The 19,467-nt window shown below is 51.0% G+C and overlaps 1 protein-coding gene across 1 annotated transcript in view; it reads right to left on the reverse strand.

The window, feature by feature from the left end:
- Window positions 1-5,245: 5,245 nt before the first annotated feature.
- CORO7 (coronin 7) overlaps window positions 5,246-19,467 on the reverse strand; it is a 61,699-nt gene continuing 47,477 nt past the window's right edge. Inside the window, exons 10-28 of the mRNA XM_059692977.1 lie at window positions 15,914-15,968; window positions 15,344-15,401; window positions 15,028-15,173; window positions 14,857-14,949; window positions 14,565-14,696; window positions 14,033-14,159; window positions 13,515-13,690; window positions 12,892-13,000; window positions 12,696-12,782; window positions 12,467-12,609; window positions 12,289-12,393; window positions 12,127-12,212; window positions 11,200-11,341; window positions 11,006-11,095; window positions 7,156-7,272; window positions 6,786-6,921; window positions 6,279-6,370; window positions 5,992-6,078; window positions 5,246-5,875 (exon numbers count right to left, since the gene is read on the reverse strand). Coding sequence (XP_059548960.1) covers window positions 5,870-5,875; window positions 5,992-6,078; window positions 6,279-6,370; window positions 6,786-6,921; window positions 7,156-7,272; window positions 11,006-11,095; window positions 11,200-11,341; window positions 12,127-12,212; window positions 12,289-12,393; window positions 12,467-12,609; window positions 12,696-12,782; window positions 12,892-13,000; window positions 13,515-13,690; window positions 14,033-14,159; window positions 14,565-14,696; window positions 14,857-14,949; window positions 15,028-15,173; window positions 15,344-15,401; window positions 15,914-15,968 — 1,987 coding nt within the window. The 3' untranslated portion in view covers window positions 5,246-5,869. The remainder of the gene's footprint in view (window positions 5,876-5,991; window positions 6,079-6,278; window positions 6,371-6,785; window positions 6,922-7,155; window positions 7,273-11,005; window positions 11,096-11,199; window positions 11,342-12,126; window positions 12,213-12,288; window positions 12,394-12,466; window positions 12,610-12,695; window positions 12,783-12,891; window positions 13,001-13,514; window positions 13,691-14,032; window positions 14,160-14,564; window positions 14,697-14,856; window positions 14,950-15,027; window positions 15,174-15,343; window positions 15,402-15,913; window positions 15,969-19,467) is intronic.

The raw sequence follows: 19,467 nt of genomic DNA on the forward strand, positions 1-19,467 counted from the left end.
ACTGTAATCAGATCTATAACCATGGTATTTTAAGTATTTTTTGTCATTTAGAGACAGTCATTGTATTACTCTGATGCATTTGCAAAAATGTTACATCTTCTAACTTATTTCAATGTATGAATTTTGGACAGTAAAGTTCCAGATCATATTGTTAAAATAGATAAAATTTATAGAACTCTTAAGGAATAACTGGATTTATAGAAATATTGGAAAATAATCAGGATAAACAAAAATTAATTATGGGACTGAATAAACTGAAGCTAATTATTATTCTTATGAAGGCTGTTGACAATATTGATTTTTAAAAACATTTGTTTTCTTAGAGCAAACTGGTAAATTGTACCTTGATAAGCAATATTAAAGCATTTATATTTTTCTCCCTATTTATTCTTCCAGAATTTAAAAACTCTTAATGAGTATTATTTTCTTTTCTTTTTTTAATTAAATCTTTATTGTTCAGATTATTACATTTGTTCCTCTTTTTTCCCCCCATAACTCCCCTCCTCCCAGTTCCCGCCCCACCCTCCGCCCTCATTCCCCACCCACTGTCCTCATCCATAGGTGCTCGATTTTTGTCCAGTCTCTTCCCGCATCTCCCACACCCCTTTCCCCCCCAAGAATAGTCAGTCCATTCCCTTCCTATGTCCCTGATTCTATTATGATCACCAGATTATTCACTTGATTCTTAGATTCACTTGTTGATAGATGCATGTTTGTTGTTCATAATTTGTATCTTTACCTTTCTCTTCCTCTTCCTCTTCTTAAAGGATACCTTTCAGCATTTCATATAATACTGGTTTGGTGGTGATGAACTCCTTTAGCTTTTCCTTATCTGTGAAGCTCTTTATCTGACCTTCAGTTCTGAATGATAGCTTTGCTGGATAAAGTAATCTTGGTTGTAGGTTCTTGGTATTCATCACTTTGAATATTTCTTGCCATTCCCTTCTGGCCTGCGAAGTTTCTGTTGAGAAATCAGCTGACAGTCGTATGGGTATTCCCTTGTAGGTAACTGAGTTTCTTTCTCTTGCTGCTTTTAAGGTTCTCTCTTTGTCTTTTGCTCTTGGCATTTTAATTATGATGTGTCTTGGTGTGGTCCTCTTTGGATTCCTTTTGTTTGGGGTTCTCTGCGCTTCCTGGACCTGTAAGTCTATTTCTTTCAGCAGGTGGGGGAAGTTTTCTGTCATTATTTCTTCAAATAGGTTTTCAATATCTTGCTCTCTCTCTTCTTCTGGCACCCCTATAATTCTGATGTTGGTACGCTTGAAGCTGTCCCAGAGGCTCCTTACACTATCTTCGTATTTTCGGATTCTTTTTTCATTTTGCTTTTCTGGTTGGGTGTTTTTTGCTTCTTCACATTTCAAATCTTTGCCTTGATTCTTGCGCTCCTCTGGTCTGCTGTTGGGAGTCTGTATAGTATTCGTTATTTCAGTCCGTGTATGCTTAATTTCTAGTTGGTTCTTATCATAACATCGAGGGTCTCATTAGTTTTCTTGAGGATCTCACTACATTTATCGGCGGCTTCTAGACAGTTCTTAAGAGACCTTAAAAGTGTGGTTCTGAACTCAATATCCTCCATTGACAGTTTTGTCCTGTTTCTTTGTCTCCGCATTTTTTATGCTTTCTTGGTGCACCCCCTAGTGGTCTTTGTGCGCAGTCTTGTTGTAGTTAAGCCTTGATTGTTGTCGGCAATACCAGGGGTGATTTGACCTCCAGGCTAACTGGCTATGAGAGTCCGCTGTGTCTGCAGTGGGAGAGCTTCTGTGCTGGATCTCTAGGGCGGTGCTAATCTAGCGTTTGCCTGAGGCTATCCGGCAAATAGCTCTGCGCAGGGCTTGGGCGGGGCGGGTCCCTGGGGATCTACAGGGCGGGCAGGAGCGAGCAGTTATGGCTGCTCTCAGTTCCATCCCTAGGGGCTCTGCCTCACAGAGTCCCAGCAACCACTGCAAACCTCGGAAGAGAAAGCTGCCTTCTAGTTCCGACCAAAGCCAGACAGTCCTGCTTCTCCCGTTTGAGTCTGGGTCCCTAGAGACTCGCCCGGATCTGGAGCTCAGAGTCTGAAACTCCCTCCCGATTGAAAACAACAACCACGCCCTCCACCGCCAGCCCGCTCGCGTGCACTCCGCACCTGAGTATTTCACTTCAGCACTGTGCCTCCTCTGAGTCTGGGTATGATATTCTCTTTCCTCCTAGTTGTAGAATTTCCACTCAGCCAGCCTTCCTGTGGTTCTAGATGATGTCCGTTCCGTCTTTAATGGTTTTTCTGAAGTGGTTGTTCGAGGCAGCAATCTCCGGCGTTAACCTATGCCGCCATCTTGGTTTCTATCTTTCGAGTATTATTATTTTCATGGCAATATATTTATTTGTATGAACCCAATAGAAATCTGATTTTTTTAATAACAGGACACATAAAGCCAATTCCCAATTATTGTTTTCTTAATCAAGACTTTGACTGGAATGTGGAGTTTGAGAAAGACAAGCCTAGACTCTGGATATCAGCAAAAAGGCTTTAAGGAATGAAGATTGACTCTGAAGCCTATAAAAGCCCCTTGGAAAAATGGCCTGGTACCTTGCTTATATATATGGTTCATGGCAGTCTTTCCAGGTAAGGGACAGATTGCTTTCCTAGCAGATGGCAAGAAAAGAACCTCAAGACATTTTGGGGACTTCAAGAACTTGAGGAATTTACCCAAACCTATAGGTGTTGCAGGAAAAGCCTTATGGCAACTGTGTGACTTGGCTTCTTTGTCCTGAGGAAACTTTCTTGTGAGATTCCAGCAAAGCAGATTTAAAAAGCCTATATGATCAATTGCTATTCCTATTGTGTTTATGCAAACCATCAGGCCAAATTGAAACTGGACTTAATATAGTAAATGAGTTAGTCTTAATTTGGCTCTTTGATAAAAATGAGGGTGATTTTAGGAGAAAAGATATATTTCAATAGAACCTATAATACACAGTTATGAATATTAGACTCTAGTTCAGTTAATTGTAAAATTTTCTTTTTCACTTATGAACTAGACTAGATCCTGAATTTTTCTAGTTTTCTGAAATATTTTGTCTACAACTTCCCTAACTTCCATGGAAATGGAAAAAAAATTGATAGTGGGGAACTGTAACAATGGAAAATTATAACCCACCCCACTATTCTTTTGACATTGTTTCTGTAAGTGCTGACTTTAATATGTAGCTTGTAGATAAACAGCATATTTGTATACAAATCCTAGGAACTAACTTCAGAAGATACAGACTCTGACCTTCAGTCATCCTAGGTCTGGGATTTTTTTTAAATTTAATTTTAACTTTTTTAAAAATTCTTTTTAAAAAAATATATTTATTGATTTTCAGAGAGGAAGGGAGAGGGAGAGAAAGATAGAAATATCAATGTTGAGAGAGCATCATTGACTGGCTACCTCCTGCACACCCCTGACTGGGGATCCAGCCCGCAACCTGGGCATGTGCCCTTGACTGGAATCGAAACTGGGACTCTTCAGTTTGCAGGCCGACGCTCTATCCACTGAGCCAAACCTGCTAGGGCCAGGTCTGGGAGTTCTGCTGATCTTCAAACATAGAACCAGAAGGACAAAAAACCAGGATGATGAAGACCAGAATGACACACACACACTAGACCAGCGGTTCTCAACTGTGGGTCGCGACCCCTTTGGTGGTCAAAGGACCCTTTCACAGGGATCGCCTAAGACCATCTTGCATATCAGATATTTACATTACGATTCATAAGAGTAGCAACATTACAGTTATGAAGTAGCAACGAAAATAATTTCATGGTTGGGTCACAACATGAGGAACTGTATTTAAAGGGCCAGAAGGTTGAGAACCACTGCACTAAACCCGTGGTCGGCAATCTGCGGCTAGAAAGCCACATACGGCTCTTTGGCCCCTTGAGTGTGGCTCTTCCACAAAATACCACATGTGGGTGAGCACGTACAGTGCGATTGAAACTTCATGGCCCATGCACAGAAATCGGCATTTTGTGGAAGAGCCACACTCAAGGGGCCAAAGAGCCGTATGTGGCTTGCAAGCCGCAGTTTGCCGACCACTGCACTAGACCATCACTTGACCAATTTTGAGGTCCTTATTGGAATGGACTGGACTGCAAGGAGAGAACTTTTCAACTCCCTTCCCTTGATTTCTTTGTTATGCTTTGCCTCTCCCTCCTTATAAAAGCCTCTGCCTGGCCCTGGCCAGTGTGGCTCAGTTGGTTGAGCATCATCCCATGCACCAAGAGGTTACCAGTGCACTTGAGTTGTGGGCTTGATCCCCAGTGGGGGGTGTGCAGGAGGCAGTCAATCAATATTTCTCTTTCTCTCTCCCTATTCCTTCCTCTTTCTCTAAAATCAATGAAAACATATTTAAAAACAAACAAACACCAAAACAAAAAACAATAACCCTGCCTACACTGAGATGTTGAGATGGGCTTTGTGACAACAGCCCTCCATCTCCTCACATGACCAGCACTTGAATGATACCTCTTTCCCTTTTCACTAGCACCTGTCTAATGAGTTTGTTTTTTGCGGTGGCAAGCAGCCAAACTTGGGTTTGGTTACATTATCATCTTTTACCATATTATATTATTCACTTATTTTTATTTTTGTTTATAATCTTTCCTTCCACTAGAATGTGGATTCCTGGTGGATAACGTTTATCTCTTTACTCCACTCTGGAAGTTCAGCACCTGGAAGGCACCAAATGTTTGTTGAATGAATGAAAGACAGGCTGCTTTGTGCTACGTTATGGACCACTGCCCTTCTTTCCTTTCGTCCAACTCTCCAAATTCTTTCTTCCCTCAGCACCCAGGCCATCCTGCCCTTTGTCTGAAACATTTTCATGGCTCTCTCTGTGGCTTCTCAGCTTTTGGGTCTTAGCTCTCTTCTTAAATGTCACCTTCCCAGACCCTAAAAACTCTTTCGCCTGCATCCCAGTCACTCTCTTCAACATCATTTATCTTCTTTATGGCTCTCTATTTGCTTACTTGCACACAATCTGGCTACCCTACATAATAAGACTATGCTAAGTACATTGAGAAGCCCATGTCACCCCCATCTGTTTTACAGTATCTACCATGCAGAGCATTGTTGGATACCTCTGTGTTGGATGAATGAATGGACTTTTGAGCATGCTGGAAACGGCCTCAGGAGCACAATGGAACCTGGGACCAGAGGGAACCCTCACCTATACTCCTGTCCCCTTCCCTTCCCAGCCATCCCAGAGACCACAGCAGCACAAGAGGTTGGCAAGCTTAGAAAAGTTTAATTGCTGAAAATATCCCAGGCATGTGCAGGCCAGCCCCTGTGGGGCTCACACTCCCTTAACAGGCCATGAGCCTGTGATGCCTGCTTCTCCTGGCTTCAAGCCTGGGGAGCAGGGTGACTGTCCCAGACCCCTGAGGCCGGTCCTGCTCCAAACGGTCTGGCAGGGGGCCAGCCCCCAAAGGCCATTGACCAGAATTGGGTCAGCAGGCAAGATGAGGTGGCATGTAATAACTGAAGGTGCTCTGCGAAAGCAGCCCATGTCCGAGTAGGGAAACCGGGATTCCAGGGCTTGCTCAGGGACATGCTACTGACCCCCATACTCATTCCACCCCCATGACTCTGGCTCCACATGCTAGCAGGCAGCTGAGAAGTTGGCAGTACCAGAGAAAGCAGAGGTGCAGACAATCCACGGGTGTTTTAGCAAGGCCTGGAGGGCATGGAAGTGCTCAAGGCCCAAAGAAAGCCAGGGTTTCTGGGATGAGTTATGCCAGAGCCAAAAGGTGCCTTCCAGTTTGAGGGTAAGATATGAGGTGTGCAGGGGCACTAGGTGGTTCTAGGAGGTGGCAACGGCAGGTGAGGCCAGTGGTGGCTTGGTAGGCAGACTAGTCCTGGAGAGATAAAGGAAAAAGTGGGTGGGAGTTGAGAAGGTGTGGAGAAGGGAGGTGGCACATGCTGCAGGGGTGAGTAGGGAGGGATGGGATGCCAGGCCCACTAATTCACTCACCCACTCGTCCTCGTCCACACCTTCGAAGGAGTCCTGGGGGAGCGGGTCCTCGCGATTCCCTAGCTTTGCCACCATGGCACTCAGCAGCTAGGAGAGTGGACAGGAGAAGAGGTGGGAAGGGAATAGGATCTCTGACCCCAAGAATGTCGGACCCCACTTTGAACCCCATCAAGATTGTGAAAGAGGCATTTTGTTCTACTTTGCCCAATGTGGGTCAGGCTAGAGAAGTGAAGGGCAACTAAGGGGACCCCATCCCCTCCCCACGGCCAGCCCTCTCCTGTGCCTACCTCTTCCTTCTTCTGCTGGTCTGACTTTTCTTCCAGGTAGAGTGCTGAGGATGGGGCCCTCCGGACAGGAGCTTCCCGGGGGGCCTGGCTCACTGGGGCGGGGCAAGGACAAGCATCAGGCATAAGAGTCCCTTCGGTGGGGGATCTTTGCCCAACCTTTGGAACCAGCCACCTAGGGGATTCTGTGGCAGAGACCCCCAGAGGTGGCATTAACAACTACTCAACCCTCTGTTCATAAGGCCTGCCCTGAATACCAGGCTGTGTGCAAGCATGAGTATGTGAGTATGTGAGTGTGCATGTATTGGGGGTGGGGACTTGTGATGGCAACATAGACTCTGGACCCTGCCCTCCAGTGGTTTAGTGACTGAGCCTGGAGACACAGCCATCCCATCCTTAGGAGCACCAGAGGTTTCTGCATGCCAGCAGGGACAGAGGATCTGTCTTCTGCCCCTTTCTCTAACCCCGACCCACTCCCTGCTTCCTACCCACCCCAGTCCCTCTTCTGACCTGGGGTCATGCCAGGGGGCTGCAGGCTGAGAAGCCGGGGCTGTCCGTTAGCACCTCCCAGCCAGTCTTTGGCACTGAGCACGGGCTCCCAGCTCATGGCTGTGTCTGGGAACACATCATCCTGGAAGAATTCTTTCTGCAGGGAGGGAGGAAGAGGCTGCCCAGAGGCACTGACCAGAGGCCCAGTGCACACTGCCATGCATGGGGAGGGGCTCCACTTTGGAGTTTCTGTGAGTTTCAGAATCTCAGCAGGGTAAGGGAACAGGTGCCCCAAAAAGTAGTGAGGGGGGGGCAGTTTTGGGAAGGGCCACACAAGCCCCAAAGCCCCAGAAAGGGGCTGGGTGTTGGCATACTGGGCCCCCATCCTCACCCTGACTCTGGGCAACCGGAAGGCAACGGGCTCCAGGGAGGTCTGGCGAAGCCGCAGGCATCGGGCAAACTCTACTTCGCGCACATCACACTCTGTCTTGGGCAGGAGTACAAAGCCCTGAGGGGGTAGGGGAGTCAAGCTGGGTCTGGGGCCCAGAGCTCACAGCTGGGCACCGACCCCCAGGGTGCCAGTACTCCTCACTTAGGAGCACCAGGACCAAGGCCCATTTCTGAACAGATCAGTCAGGGCTGTTACATGTTTAACAACTGGCTCTCTGGAGGAAAATGCCCTGATTCATTGCCTATTCCCAGGGTTTGAAAGCTACTGCCATGGCTGATTTCATTGACTTGTTACATACAGATGTGGGAAGGAATGTACAGTAGCATACCATCATATAGTACTTTCCATTGGACAGCTCTGACAGATGTAAATAACCTCAATGGCACAAAAGATAATAAAGTCAGGTGAAATAATTAGGAAATGATAAATTGAGTATTTATTGCCTTCATTTTTTTTGGTTTTGTTAATCTTCACCCAAGGATATTTTCCCATTGATTTTTAGGGAAGAGAAAGCGAAAGACAGAGAGAAACATCGATGTGAGAAAAACACATCGACTGGTTGCCTTCTGCATGAGTCCTGACCAGGGCCTGGGCCAGGGAGGAGCCTGCAACCAAGGTATGTGCCCTTGACTGGAATCGAACCTGGGACCCTTTGGTCCACAGGCTGACGCTCTATCCACTGAGCCAAACTGGCTAGGGCTTTATTGCCTTAATTTTAAAACATATATATCTCATTGACCTCAGAGAGAAAGGAGTGGGAGAGAGATAGAAAAATCAATGATGAGAGAATCATCAATTGACTGCCTCCTGCACACTCCCCACTGGGGATCAAGCCCACAATCAATGGGGCATGTGCCCTGACCAGGAATCGAACCATGACCTCCAGGTTCATAGGTCGATGTTCAATCACTGAGCCCCAGGTAAGATAAAGAGAGGGGGGAGGGAGGGGGGGGGAGAAAGAGAGAGAGAGAGAGAGAGAGAGAGAGAGAGAGAGAGAGAGAGAAAGAGAGAGAAACATCTATTTGTTGCCTTCCATATGTGCCCCAACTGGGGATCGAACCCCCAACCTTTCGGTATACAGGATGATGCTCCAACCAACTGAGCCACACTGGCCAGAGCTTGCTTTTATTTATTTATTTATTTATTTATATTTTTAATTTGAATTCTTTTAAAAATATATATATTTTATTGACTTTTTACAGAGAGGAAGGGAGAGGGATAGTTAGAAACATTGATGAAAGAGTAACATCAATTCAGCTGCCTCCTGCACACTCCCCACTGGGGATGTGCCCACAACCAAGGTATATGCCCTTGACCGGAATCAAACCTGAGACCCCTCAGTCCGCAGGCTGATGCTCTATCCACTGAGCCAAACCAGTTAGGGCTAATTTTAATTCTTTATTGTTTAAAGTATTACATGAGTCTCCCTTTCCCCCACATTGACCTCTCCTCAGCTGCTCCCACCCCCCAGCACATGCCCTCACTCCCCTGCTGTCTGTGTCCATTGGTTATGCTCATATGCATGCATACAAGTCCTTTGCTTAATCTCTTACCCCCTCACCCCCGACTTCCCTCATAGGTTGGACAGTATGTTCGATGGCTTGCCTTCATTTTTATTTTTTTTATTTTTTTTTTTTTCTTTTTTCTTTATTTATTTAAAAAATATATTTTTTATTTTATTTTTTTTAATTTTTTTAAATTAAATCTTTATTGTTCAGATTATTACATTTGTTCCTTTTTTTTCCCCCCCATAACTCCCCTCCTCCCAGTTCCCGCCCCACCCTCCGCCCTCACTCCCCACCCACTGTCCTCATCCATAGGTGCACAATTTTTGTCCAGTCTCTTCCCGCATCTCCCACACCCCTTTCCCCCCCAAGAATAGTCAGTCCATTCCCTTTCTATGTCCCTGATTCTATTATAATCAACAGTTCATTCTGTTCATCAGATTATTTATTCACTTGATTCTTAGATTCACTTGTTGATAGATGCATATTTGTTGTTCATAATTTGTATCTTTACCTTTTTCTTCCTCTTCCTCTTCTTAAAGGATACCTTTCAGCATTTCATATAATCCTGGTTTGGTGGTGATGAAGTCCTTTAGCTTTTCCTTATCTGTGAAGCTCTTTATCTGACCTTCAGTTCTGAATGATAGCTTTGCTGGATAAAGTAATCTTGGTTGTAGGTTCTTGGTATTCATCACTTTGAATATTTCTTGCCACTCCCTTCTGGCCTGCAAAGTTTCTGTTGAGAAATCAGCTGACAGTCGTATGGGTATTCCCTTGTAGGTAACTGAGTTACTTTCTCTTGCTGTTTTTAAGATTCTCTCTTTATCTTTTGCTCTTGGCATTTTAATTATGATGTGTCTTGGTGTGGTCCTCTTTGGATTCCTTTTGTTTGGGGTTCTCCGCGCTTCTTGGACCTGTAAGTCCATTTCTTTCACCAGGTGGGGGAAGTTTTCTGTCATTATTTCTTCAAATAGGTTTTCAATATCTTGCTCTCTCTCATCTTCTGGCACCCCTATAATTCTGATGTTGGTACGCTTGAAGCTGTCCCAGAGGCTCCTTACACTATCCTCGCAATTTTGGATTCTTTTTTCATTTTCCTTTTCCCGTTGGATGTTTTTTGCTTCCTCGCAATTCAAATCATTGACTTGATTCTTGCGCTCCTCTGGTCTGCTGTCGGGCGTCTGTTTAATATTCTTTATTTCAAACCGTGTGTGCTTAATTTCTAGTTGGTTCCCCAATATAAGATCGAGGGTCTTATTAGTTTTTGTGTAGATCTCATTAAGTCTATCGGCAGCTTCTAAACAGTTCTTGAGAGACCTTAAAAGTGTGGTTCTGAACTCTATTTCTTCCATTGACAATTTTGTCCTGTTTCTTTGTCTCCGCATTTTGTTATGCTTCTTTGGTGCACCCCCTAGTGGTCTTTGTTCGCAGTCTTATAGATAAATCTTGATTGTTGTAGCTAATTCCAGGGAGGGTTTGACCTCCAGGCCAAGTGGCTATGAGAATCAGCTGTGTCAGCAGTGAGAGAACTTCTGTCCTCTAGGGAGGTGCTAATCTAGCCTTTGCCTGAGGCTATCCGGTAAATGCCTCTGTGCAGGGCTTGGGCGGGGCGGGTCGCACAGGATCAACAGGGTGGGCCAGAGAGAGCAGTTATGGCGGCTCTCAGTCCTGTCCCCAGGGGCTCTGCCTCTCTGAGTCCCAGCACCCGCTGCAAGGCTCGGAGAGAAAGCTGCACTCGCTCTGACCGAAGCCAGACAGTCCGCTTCTCCCGTTTGAGCCTGGGTCCCTAAAGACTCGCCTGTATCTGGAGCTCAGAGTCTGCGACTCCCTCCCGATTGAAAACAACAAACGCGCCCTCCGCCGCCAGCCCGCTCCACGCACTCCGCACCTCAGAATTTGACTTAAGCACTGGGCCTCCTCTGAGTGTCAGTATGCATTTCTCTTTCCTCCTAGTTGTAGGACTTCCACTCAGCCAGCGTTCCTGTGGTTCTGGGTGATGTCCCTTCCGTTTTTTGGTTTCACTTTTGAAGTAGTTGTTCAAAGCAGCAAACTCCGGCGTTAACCTATGCCGCCATCTTGGTTCTCTTGCCTTCATTTTTAGTGTAACTTATTTGCAGGCTTATATAACTTAACCTTATATAGTTTAACTTCCAATAATGGTTGAGTTTAACCACCAGCTCCTAGGAGCTGCTGAGCACACCTGACACGCCCCTGCATTTCCCCAGATGGCCATGAGAGGGCGGGGGAGCCATATAGGACCGGGTAAATGGCATTTCAGGGCTCACCTTGTGGGGGTCAAGCGAAGTGAAGCTGTTACACTCCAGGAAGAAAGGGGCCTCAGGGAGCAGCTCGTACAAAAACACTCGGGTGTCACCCTGGAGGGGGTGATAGAGGGGAGAGTGAGGTGGTCAGCTAAAGCTGTCTTCACCCAATCTCCTCTCATCTGGCCCCTGCCCCGCACCTGTGCACCCCTGCTTACCTTGCCCGTGAGTAGCACCAAGCTGGTGTCTGGGTCATAGTTGGGCAACAGGGTGGAAGGAGCCACGTCCAACCCCAGCACTGCCAAGGGGCCACCAGCCAGGGCCTTGGCTGAGTACAGGAGTAGCTGGCGCTCACTTCGGCTACAGCGGGTTGGGGGTTGGGGGGGTGCAGAAACAGGTTCATATTGCTGGAGGGGCATGAGGCAGGGCAAGGACTCCAATAAAGACCCTGATCTTGTCAAGCGGGGGGCCTCAGGGCCAGAGGAGTGGCCCCTGCCTATCCTCTTTTTTGATCCAGCCGTTAGAATTAGTGGTCTGGCCTAATACAATAGTGTCCTAACTAGTCGCCTGCCTCAACCCCTCTTCCCTAACTACTCCCCCCAACCCTCACTGCCCTCCAATGCTCCTCAGCAGTCCGGGCCCTGATACCTGTCCCATGGCCACTGTGGCCCAATAAGTCTAGATTTTTCTCCCCAGGGTCTGTTTCCTGCCCTCTGCTCCAGCCAGGCTGGTCAGCTTCCTGGTCTTTCCACCCACACTTGATATCCTCTGGTTACTAGCTCCTTTGTGACCCAGTTCCCTGCTACACCTCCCTTAGGAGGCTCTCCCTGATCCCTCCTCCTAAGTGACAAATGCCCAATCCTTGGCCCTCCCAGTAGGCTTGCTTCTGTTTAGTGTGTTTCAACTAGTTCCCAGCTTTCATCCCTCTGGGCCCCCAGCTGACTCACTTTTCCCTCCCTTCCCACATCCCTAACTCCCTCCCATCCATCCATCCATCCATCCATCCATCCATCCATCCATCCATCCAGTAAGTGATGGGTGAAAACAGCTTCTGCATGCCTGACAGGTGTATGTGTGTCTGGGAGAGGGAGACACAAGTGGCTCCTAAAGTCTGGAAATAGGTACGATAGCTCCTGAGTCCTCACCTGTCAAAGCCAGACACCAGCAGACAGTGACCATCACACACCCAGACAATGCGGGCTCCACGGGCCCCCTCAGGCCCTGGGCCTTCCTGTTGGAATACAGCACATGAGGGTCAGCCAGGCCCCCAATGGGCCTGAGGACTGCCCCCATCCCATCTTGCTTACCTGCAGGGGCTCAGGGCTACTCCGGGGCTCATAGACCCGCAAGCATCCATCCTTGCAGACAGAGGCCAGCTGCTGCCCATTAGGACTCCACGCCAGGCCAAATATCTGGGGGCAGGTAGGGAGGTGAGAGGTGGTCTCTTGCTCTGTGGCTGGGCGCTTGCCCCCACAGCTATCCTACCTGGTCCCGGTGGCCCTGCAGCTTTAACCGTTCAATTCCAGCCTGAAGGTCCCAGATGCGAATGGTAAGGTCATAGGAAGAAGAGGCCAGTAGGTCGGCCGCCAGGGGGTGGAAGCGCAGAGAGTAGATCTTCTCTGTGTGACCTGAGGACAAGGCATGGGGTGATACTGAGCTCCTTAGGAGCCACTGCTTGTCCCTCCGCCTCCTGCCCTACCAGGGCCCACCTGACCTGTCAGCACAGCCTCCGGCGTAGTAAGCACCTCCACTAGGCCCTCTGGGGGCACCCGCCACAGACGAATCCTGGCGTCCTCCCCAGCTGCAGAAAGCAAAGGCTCACCACTGCTGGGCCCAAGACACCCAGGCTCCCCCTGCTCCTCTTCAAGATCCTGGGACCGTCCCTCAAGCCCAGCACCCAGCCTCTTTACCCACGGCAAGGCGGTGGGGGTCAAAGGGGTCCCAGGCCAGATCGGTCACGGCTGTCCCATTCTGAAGGGTGGGCAGTGCTGTGTCAGGCAGGCGGCCAGGCTTCTGAAGCTGTGGGAGGTGCCCCCACCCCAAGTACCATTAGTAACAGGCAGGGCTGCAAGGCAAACAGCATGCCTGGGTCCCCACCCCCTGTAGCCGATGCCCCACTGCTGGGTGGCCCAAACTCTTTGCCTTACCCACCTTGTGCTTTGAGTCTTAAGTGACAACTGTGAGGCCCCAGAAAGTGTGTGTGTGTGGGGGGGGGGGGGGAGGTTGTGGGGAAGCGTGAGATGGTGGAAAGAGCTCCAGCGTAGGGCTTAGGTGGCCTGGGTTCAAATCCCCAGCTCCACCACTTACACAGCTGTCCCGGCAGGTCCCTAAACCTCTCTGTGCCTCACCACTCTCATCTGTAAAATGGGGATAAGAGTGGCACCCCACATGGGGCAGCTGGGAGTATTAAAGGGGACACTGGGTAGATGCCTAGCACATGGCTTGTGCTCAGGAATGTGGACTGGTGTGAATATGGATGCCTTTAGTGTCCCACAGGGACTTAGGGGCAGCTGTAGTAGGGTGGGGCTCTCACCTCGAGTACAGCCACCTGCCCACCACTGCTGAGCAGGGGCACGGCCACACGTAGCTGGTTGGCACAGAAGCCGTCGCTCTCACCGGGGGTGGTGAGGTTGAGCCCCTTGAGGTTGGTGATATGGCTGTCTCGGTGTAGGATGGTACCCTGAGCATGGCGGAACTTGGAACTGGGGCCTGGTGGGCAGTAGGGACACAGAGCCTTATAAGGATACCCTACCTGACCACCCTGGGCTCCCTGCAGGAGGACCCCTCACTGCAGAACCATGCAGGGCATGTGCCCAGGCCCAGACCCCTGCTGTTCCAGCCAACACAACTGGCCCAAAATGGAAAGAAACTCGAGGTATCTCAGTGAAAGCGAAGGGCACCAGGGAAGGTCCAGGCCACCCTCTTCCAGATGAGACTGACTTCATACCACAGGACATGGGACTCCACCAGGAGGGGAGACAGGCTGGGGTACAGAGGAGAATGACTGGGCTGGGGGTGGAAGGGTTAGCTGCCCCCTCACCCCCCACTTACCCAGAAGGCTCTGCAGTGACCTCTGGCTGGGGCTGGTGCCAATGCCACTGGTGCTGGAGAGCGAGGGCTCCAAGCTGGATGGCGTGGAGGGTGAGATCAGAGAGCTGGGAGGGGAGGAGAAGCCCTCCTGGGGGCAAAGCACCTGGGATCAGTCACAGGCCCCTTGGCATTTTGGCCAAAGAGAGGGGATGCTTGGATCATCACTCTGGGCCCCTCCTCCTGGACTGTGGCACACTGAGCTGGGCATGAAGCCTGGCTCTGGGATATGAGGAAGGGGCATAATGGCAGATGCTGACGGGGGGTGGGAATAACATGGGGGTTAAGGGAACTTCAGACCATGGGACAGCAGGTGGCAGCTGCTGGCTCCCAGCATTTGTGGGAAGGCGGGTGCAGGGTGGTTAAGATCTGCCAGTATTTCAAGAGAAGCCAGAAGTCTAGATTTGATGTGACAGTCTCACTTTCTACTACATGTTGGGCATGCCTGACAGCTAGAAAAGGTTAAAAAGACCAGGGGCCTCCCACTGGCACTCACACTGGGGTCCTTGTTGCCTGTAGGCAGCTTCGCGGGCTGGACTGCATCAGGGGAGGGCTCTGCAGGGGGCACCAGGTAGGAAGTGAAGCTGGGGTGTGGCTGGCAGGTCGGGTTGAGACTGACCTTCTGTACCTGTGAGGGAGGCAGCAGTTGAGGGGTGGGAAGGGATGGGGGACACAGGACAGCTGAGTTAGTGCACGGCTGGACTGTGAGGGCATGCATGGGGCTGCTGTCAGGAGGGCTTCCAGGGGCTGGTGGAGACCAGGAGCAGCCAGCCAGGCCTTGGTCCTACCTGCAGGTTGCTCCCAGCCCACCAGGAGTGTGGTTCAGAGGCAGGCACGCAGCCTGCAGTGTCGGGGAATAGGTCCTCGTAGAACTCCACAGCCTGGTGGCAGACAGGTATGTGGTCAGTGAGGCACGAGGCCCCCAGGCCCTCCCAGCCACTCACCCCGGCCCCCCTCACCTTGCGGGGCACGTGGAAGCTGATGGGCACGATGGCTGTGTCAGTCAGCTGAAGGACTCGGAGTACCTCACAGCCCATGACAGCCAGCGCCCTCCGTGGCACAAGGGCAGCCCCCCGAAGCACATTCTCCAGGAGGCACTGGGTCACTATTGGGGAAACCACAGGAAAAGAATCAGGGTGGTCAGGGGAGGGGATAGGGGGAGGAGAGAGAAGGGAAGGGAAAGAGGGCAGGGGAAGAAAGAGAAAGGGAGGAGAAAAACACACACCAAGAAAACAAAAAAACAGAGGGGAGGGGAGGGTGAAGGGCAGTGCTTACCTGGGCTCAGTGCCGGCTGTTGGGGGGCCACCTCGTAGCAGTACAGCTGACTCTCACCCTGAAATGAGCCTAGCCTAAGGAACCTCATTGACCAAACTCCGGTGACCTGGGGCAGCCCCAGGCCCAGTACCAGCTCTCCCATTCCTCTCTAAGGACCCAAGCTACAGAAGCATGGCAGACACCATGCGCTGGGCAATGAGCTGAGCCCTCAGTGGACTTCACTTCACCTGTTCTTCATCAGCACTGGGAGTATACGTTCAGTATTTACAGACTGCCTACTCTGTACCACACTGCCCTATTTTCACCGTTCTCATGACGCTGACATCCACGGATGGAGACTTGGAGGCCTAGATGCTGGCAGGAGGCTGCTCAGCCTGGCACTAGTGGAGCCTGGGGAACACTGTTCTGGCTCCTCCTTTCTGAGGGCGGTAGCATCCTGTACTCCCCACTCTCCCAGATGTCTGCTTAGGTCTAAGGTCAGCAGTAGGCTTGGCATGAGCCCCAGGGGCCAGACGTGGGTGGACATGGGTAGGGGTGCTAGTGGTGGGGTGGTTCCAGCTTCCCCCTTACCTTTCCTGCCAGGACCAGGAGCCCAGAGTCTGGGTCCAAGAGGGGCATCAGAGACCTGTGGGAGAGAGAACTGGTTGATGGGTGGAGCCAGCCACCCGAGGTCCAAGGGCAGTAAGAGGTCTGTGAGCCTTGTGACCCAGATAAGGGCTCAGGCCAAGCATCACAGTGGCTGGGAGGGATGTGGTCCCTCCAGCTGCATTCAGCTAGTCCCCCAGAACCCTCCGTCTCATCTCCCTGTGCTACCAACACACCAAGCATGTCCAACATCCTAAACTTTCTTTTCCAGAGTCCTCCATCTGCTACCTGCTTCACTTAGAACCTGTGCTGGGCCCTGGGCACAGGGAATCCATCCCCTCTTTCTGTACCTCAGCCCCAATCTCACCCCAGGCAGACCCCACATTTTGTCCCTTGTCCCTGGTCCCACCTTAAGCAGCCTAGACATCATGCCAGCATTACCAGGGCAGGTGAGAAGGTGCTGGAACTCGGGGGTTCCCTCCATCCCCATCCAGTGCAGTTGGGTGGATGTTCCAGGTCTGCACTAGGGTTTGGGGGCCATCTCCTCAGTCACCCCAGGCTCCTGGGGCCTTGATGACATCTTAGAGACTCAAATTCCCCTCCACACCAACCTTGATCCCCTGCGGCCAAGCCTGAGCCAGAGCAGGGCTTCCTTTGCTGCCAGGCTTCCCTGCCTCCCCGTTCTTCATCCCCCCCCGCCCCCCCCCCCCCCCCCGTTCCCAAGGCGTGTCTGGGGAGGGGCGGTGGCTGGGACATGGAGGGAAGGCTGGAGGCTCCCAGCACCCCTGCTGCTCTGTACCCATCTGATTTTGGCCAAGGGCCTGTGGCTGGCCAGGGATTTACGATGCCCCTTTTCCAGGCCCTGAGGAGGCCCTTCGCAGCCCCCAGCCCTGTGAACATTGCCTTCCAGCCCACGATCTCAGGGGCAGGGGGTCCAGAACTCTGGCAGGTGCCTTCATCCATTTGTTTCCTGGTCTTGGTTTCATGTCCCTGGGGACCCACAGGATTGGGTCCCCATTTTGACACTTGTCTCCACACAGAATCCTGTCCTTACTGTGGTCCCAGTGGTCAGCAGTCACCCAGCTGTGACAGCTGCCTCTATCCCCACCCAAGCAACAAAGGGCCCAGCCCTCTCCTCCCCTGCCTGTCCACCCCTCCCAGCCAACTTCCCAAAGCTTGCCTGCTGCCCACCTACACCCCACACACATACCCTGCTGGGAGCTACAGAGTGAGCTGAGCAGCTGGGTGGGGCCCTGGGTGTCTCCACAGCTTCCTGGAAGACCCTGGGCTGGTCACCTGTGAGTAATACAGCCTCTAATTACTCTCAAGCCCAGCAGGGAGAGTTGGCTCAGAACTGCCCTTCTTTTCTTTTTTTTAAAATATATTTTTAATGATTTCAGAGAGGAAGGGAGAGAGAGAGAGGGACAGACAGAAACATCAATGATGAGAGAGAATCATTGATTAGCTGCCTCCAGCATGCCCCCTGCTGGGGATCAAGCCCACAACCCAGGCATGCGCCCCTGACCAGAATCGAACCCGAGACCCCGCAGTCCACAGGCTAACACTCTATCTACTGAGCCAAATCAGCCAGGGCTAGGACTGCCCTTCTTGACCTGGTCTGACCACTGCCTGCCTTGGGGCAGGGGCAGGCAGGAGGGACAAAGGAATGTGTGGCCTGGGGTGCCCCCCACACTGATGCTGGCTTCAGAGGGGTTGGACACAGGTCCATCCAGCAGCTCTAACAGGGCTTTCACTCAATTCATTCTCAATCATTCATTCCTTAGGCAAGTTGGTTTGTGCCCAGCCCTTGACTCCACCTACAGGCATGACTGGAGGTGGATACAAAAGACCCCACCTCTGACCTCCAGAAGTTCCCAACCTGGAGAGGCAGACACAGTCCACAGATAAATATGTGAAGGGAAAGTTCTCTGAGGACACACAGCAGAGAGCAGAGGGGATATTCCCAAGTCCAGGGGAGAGAGTTCCAGGCAGAAAGAGCAGCATGAGCAAATGGCCTGTGGCAGGTAGGTGCAGGGGCTGTTTGAAGAATGAGGACAATGTAGTTGGTGGCCTGGGCAATTACGGTGAAGGTCTGAGGCTTGGGGAGGCTAGATGCAAGACAAGATGGGATCTAATACATCAGAAGGAGTGTTCTGCCTCCATCAGATAAGCAACGAAAAGCTGATGGCACATCTGAAGTATTAAAACAGGGATAGGAGCCGATGTGCAGAGGTTACCATGTGGAGATGGGTAGGGGGAGTGGAAACAAGAGGTGATGGGTTCAGGGCAGAGTCTGAGGACAAGTGGGCTGGGCACTCCTGCTGCCTTGGTGAGAACAGGTGGGACTGTAGTTTCCACCACAGCATTTATGGCTCACCTGTGCTCTACACCAACCTCCTTAAGAGGTTTGACCTGGCCTCCCTGCACACACCCCCATCAGTCCCAGCTGGCCAGCTTACTGACTCAGGTGCTCGGGTGCGGGGGCAGGAAGTCATAGAGGGCAGGGCTGGCTCCTCCAACAGGTCAAGCCAGTCTTCCTCACCTCAGGCAGAGCTATCTGAGCAGCTCGGTAAGGCGGGAGCACCTGCCTGCCAAGGCACTGGCCAGGAAATAGGGTCATGGCACCAGCCCCAAGGGTTGGCCAACAGCTAGCATGGGCCTGACCCCAGGCCTTACCAAGAAAGCCATGCTAGGTCTGGGTCTGGAATGCAGAATGGAGCCCCTGCCTGGCAGAGGGCCAGAGGTGGTGAGAGCTGGCATAGTCACCTCTCCTGCTGCTATGGCACAGGGGGAGGACTAACATCTGGGCCTGCCACTGAAAAGGGCTCTGACCAGGGTCCGGTCTAGAGCTCAGATCTGCCTCCTAGCTCTGAGCCCAAGTTCCCAGAAGATGCAGGATGATGGTGGTACAGAGTGGGTCACACAGGGGATCAATCTCTGATAATTCTATCAACTCTCCCAATATTCTGACAATTAACACAGGAAGTAGTGAGGTGTGCCTGCTTCATTAGGCCTTCTCTGGTTCTCCCCATCAGCCCACATCTTGGCAATGCCACTGGTCCAAAGCAGTCAGGTCCCTTGGATCTGTCTCCGTCACCCAGGCTGGGCTGTGGGGACCTTGGACTAAGCTCGGCCTCACACTCCTCAAAGAAGCTCCAGGTAACCAGGTTCTAAAGGGAGGTGGTATCTTGAAGGCATATGAGGAAAGGATGGACAAACTTGGGAGTTGTCTCCTGGAAGCTGCCCTTGAATCTCTAGGTGGATAAGAGTATGGCCTGAGTCCAGGGTGCAAGATCATGGCAGGAGATGGACCATTTAGGCAAATAGGGTCTCTCCATCATGGAGAACTGGCTGCAGAGGTAAGAGGCTTCAAGGGCCTCTTCTTTGTGAAAAGTCAGGCTGGAGGTCCTCAGAACACCCACTCCCTCCTACAGTATCTGTGGACACTCCTGAAGGTGTTAGGGGACACAGGACACAAAGGCAGAGACATAAAGACAGTCTGACCCGAGCCACATGGTGCTTCAGGAAACTGAGTGAGT

This window comes from Myotis daubentonii, chromosome 4 (assembly GCF_963259705.1).
Source record: "Myotis daubentonii chromosome 4, mMyoDau2.1, whole genome shotgun sequence".
NCBI classification, from domain to species: Eukaryota; Metazoa; Chordata; class Mammalia; order Chiroptera; family Vespertilionidae; genus Myotis; species Myotis daubentonii.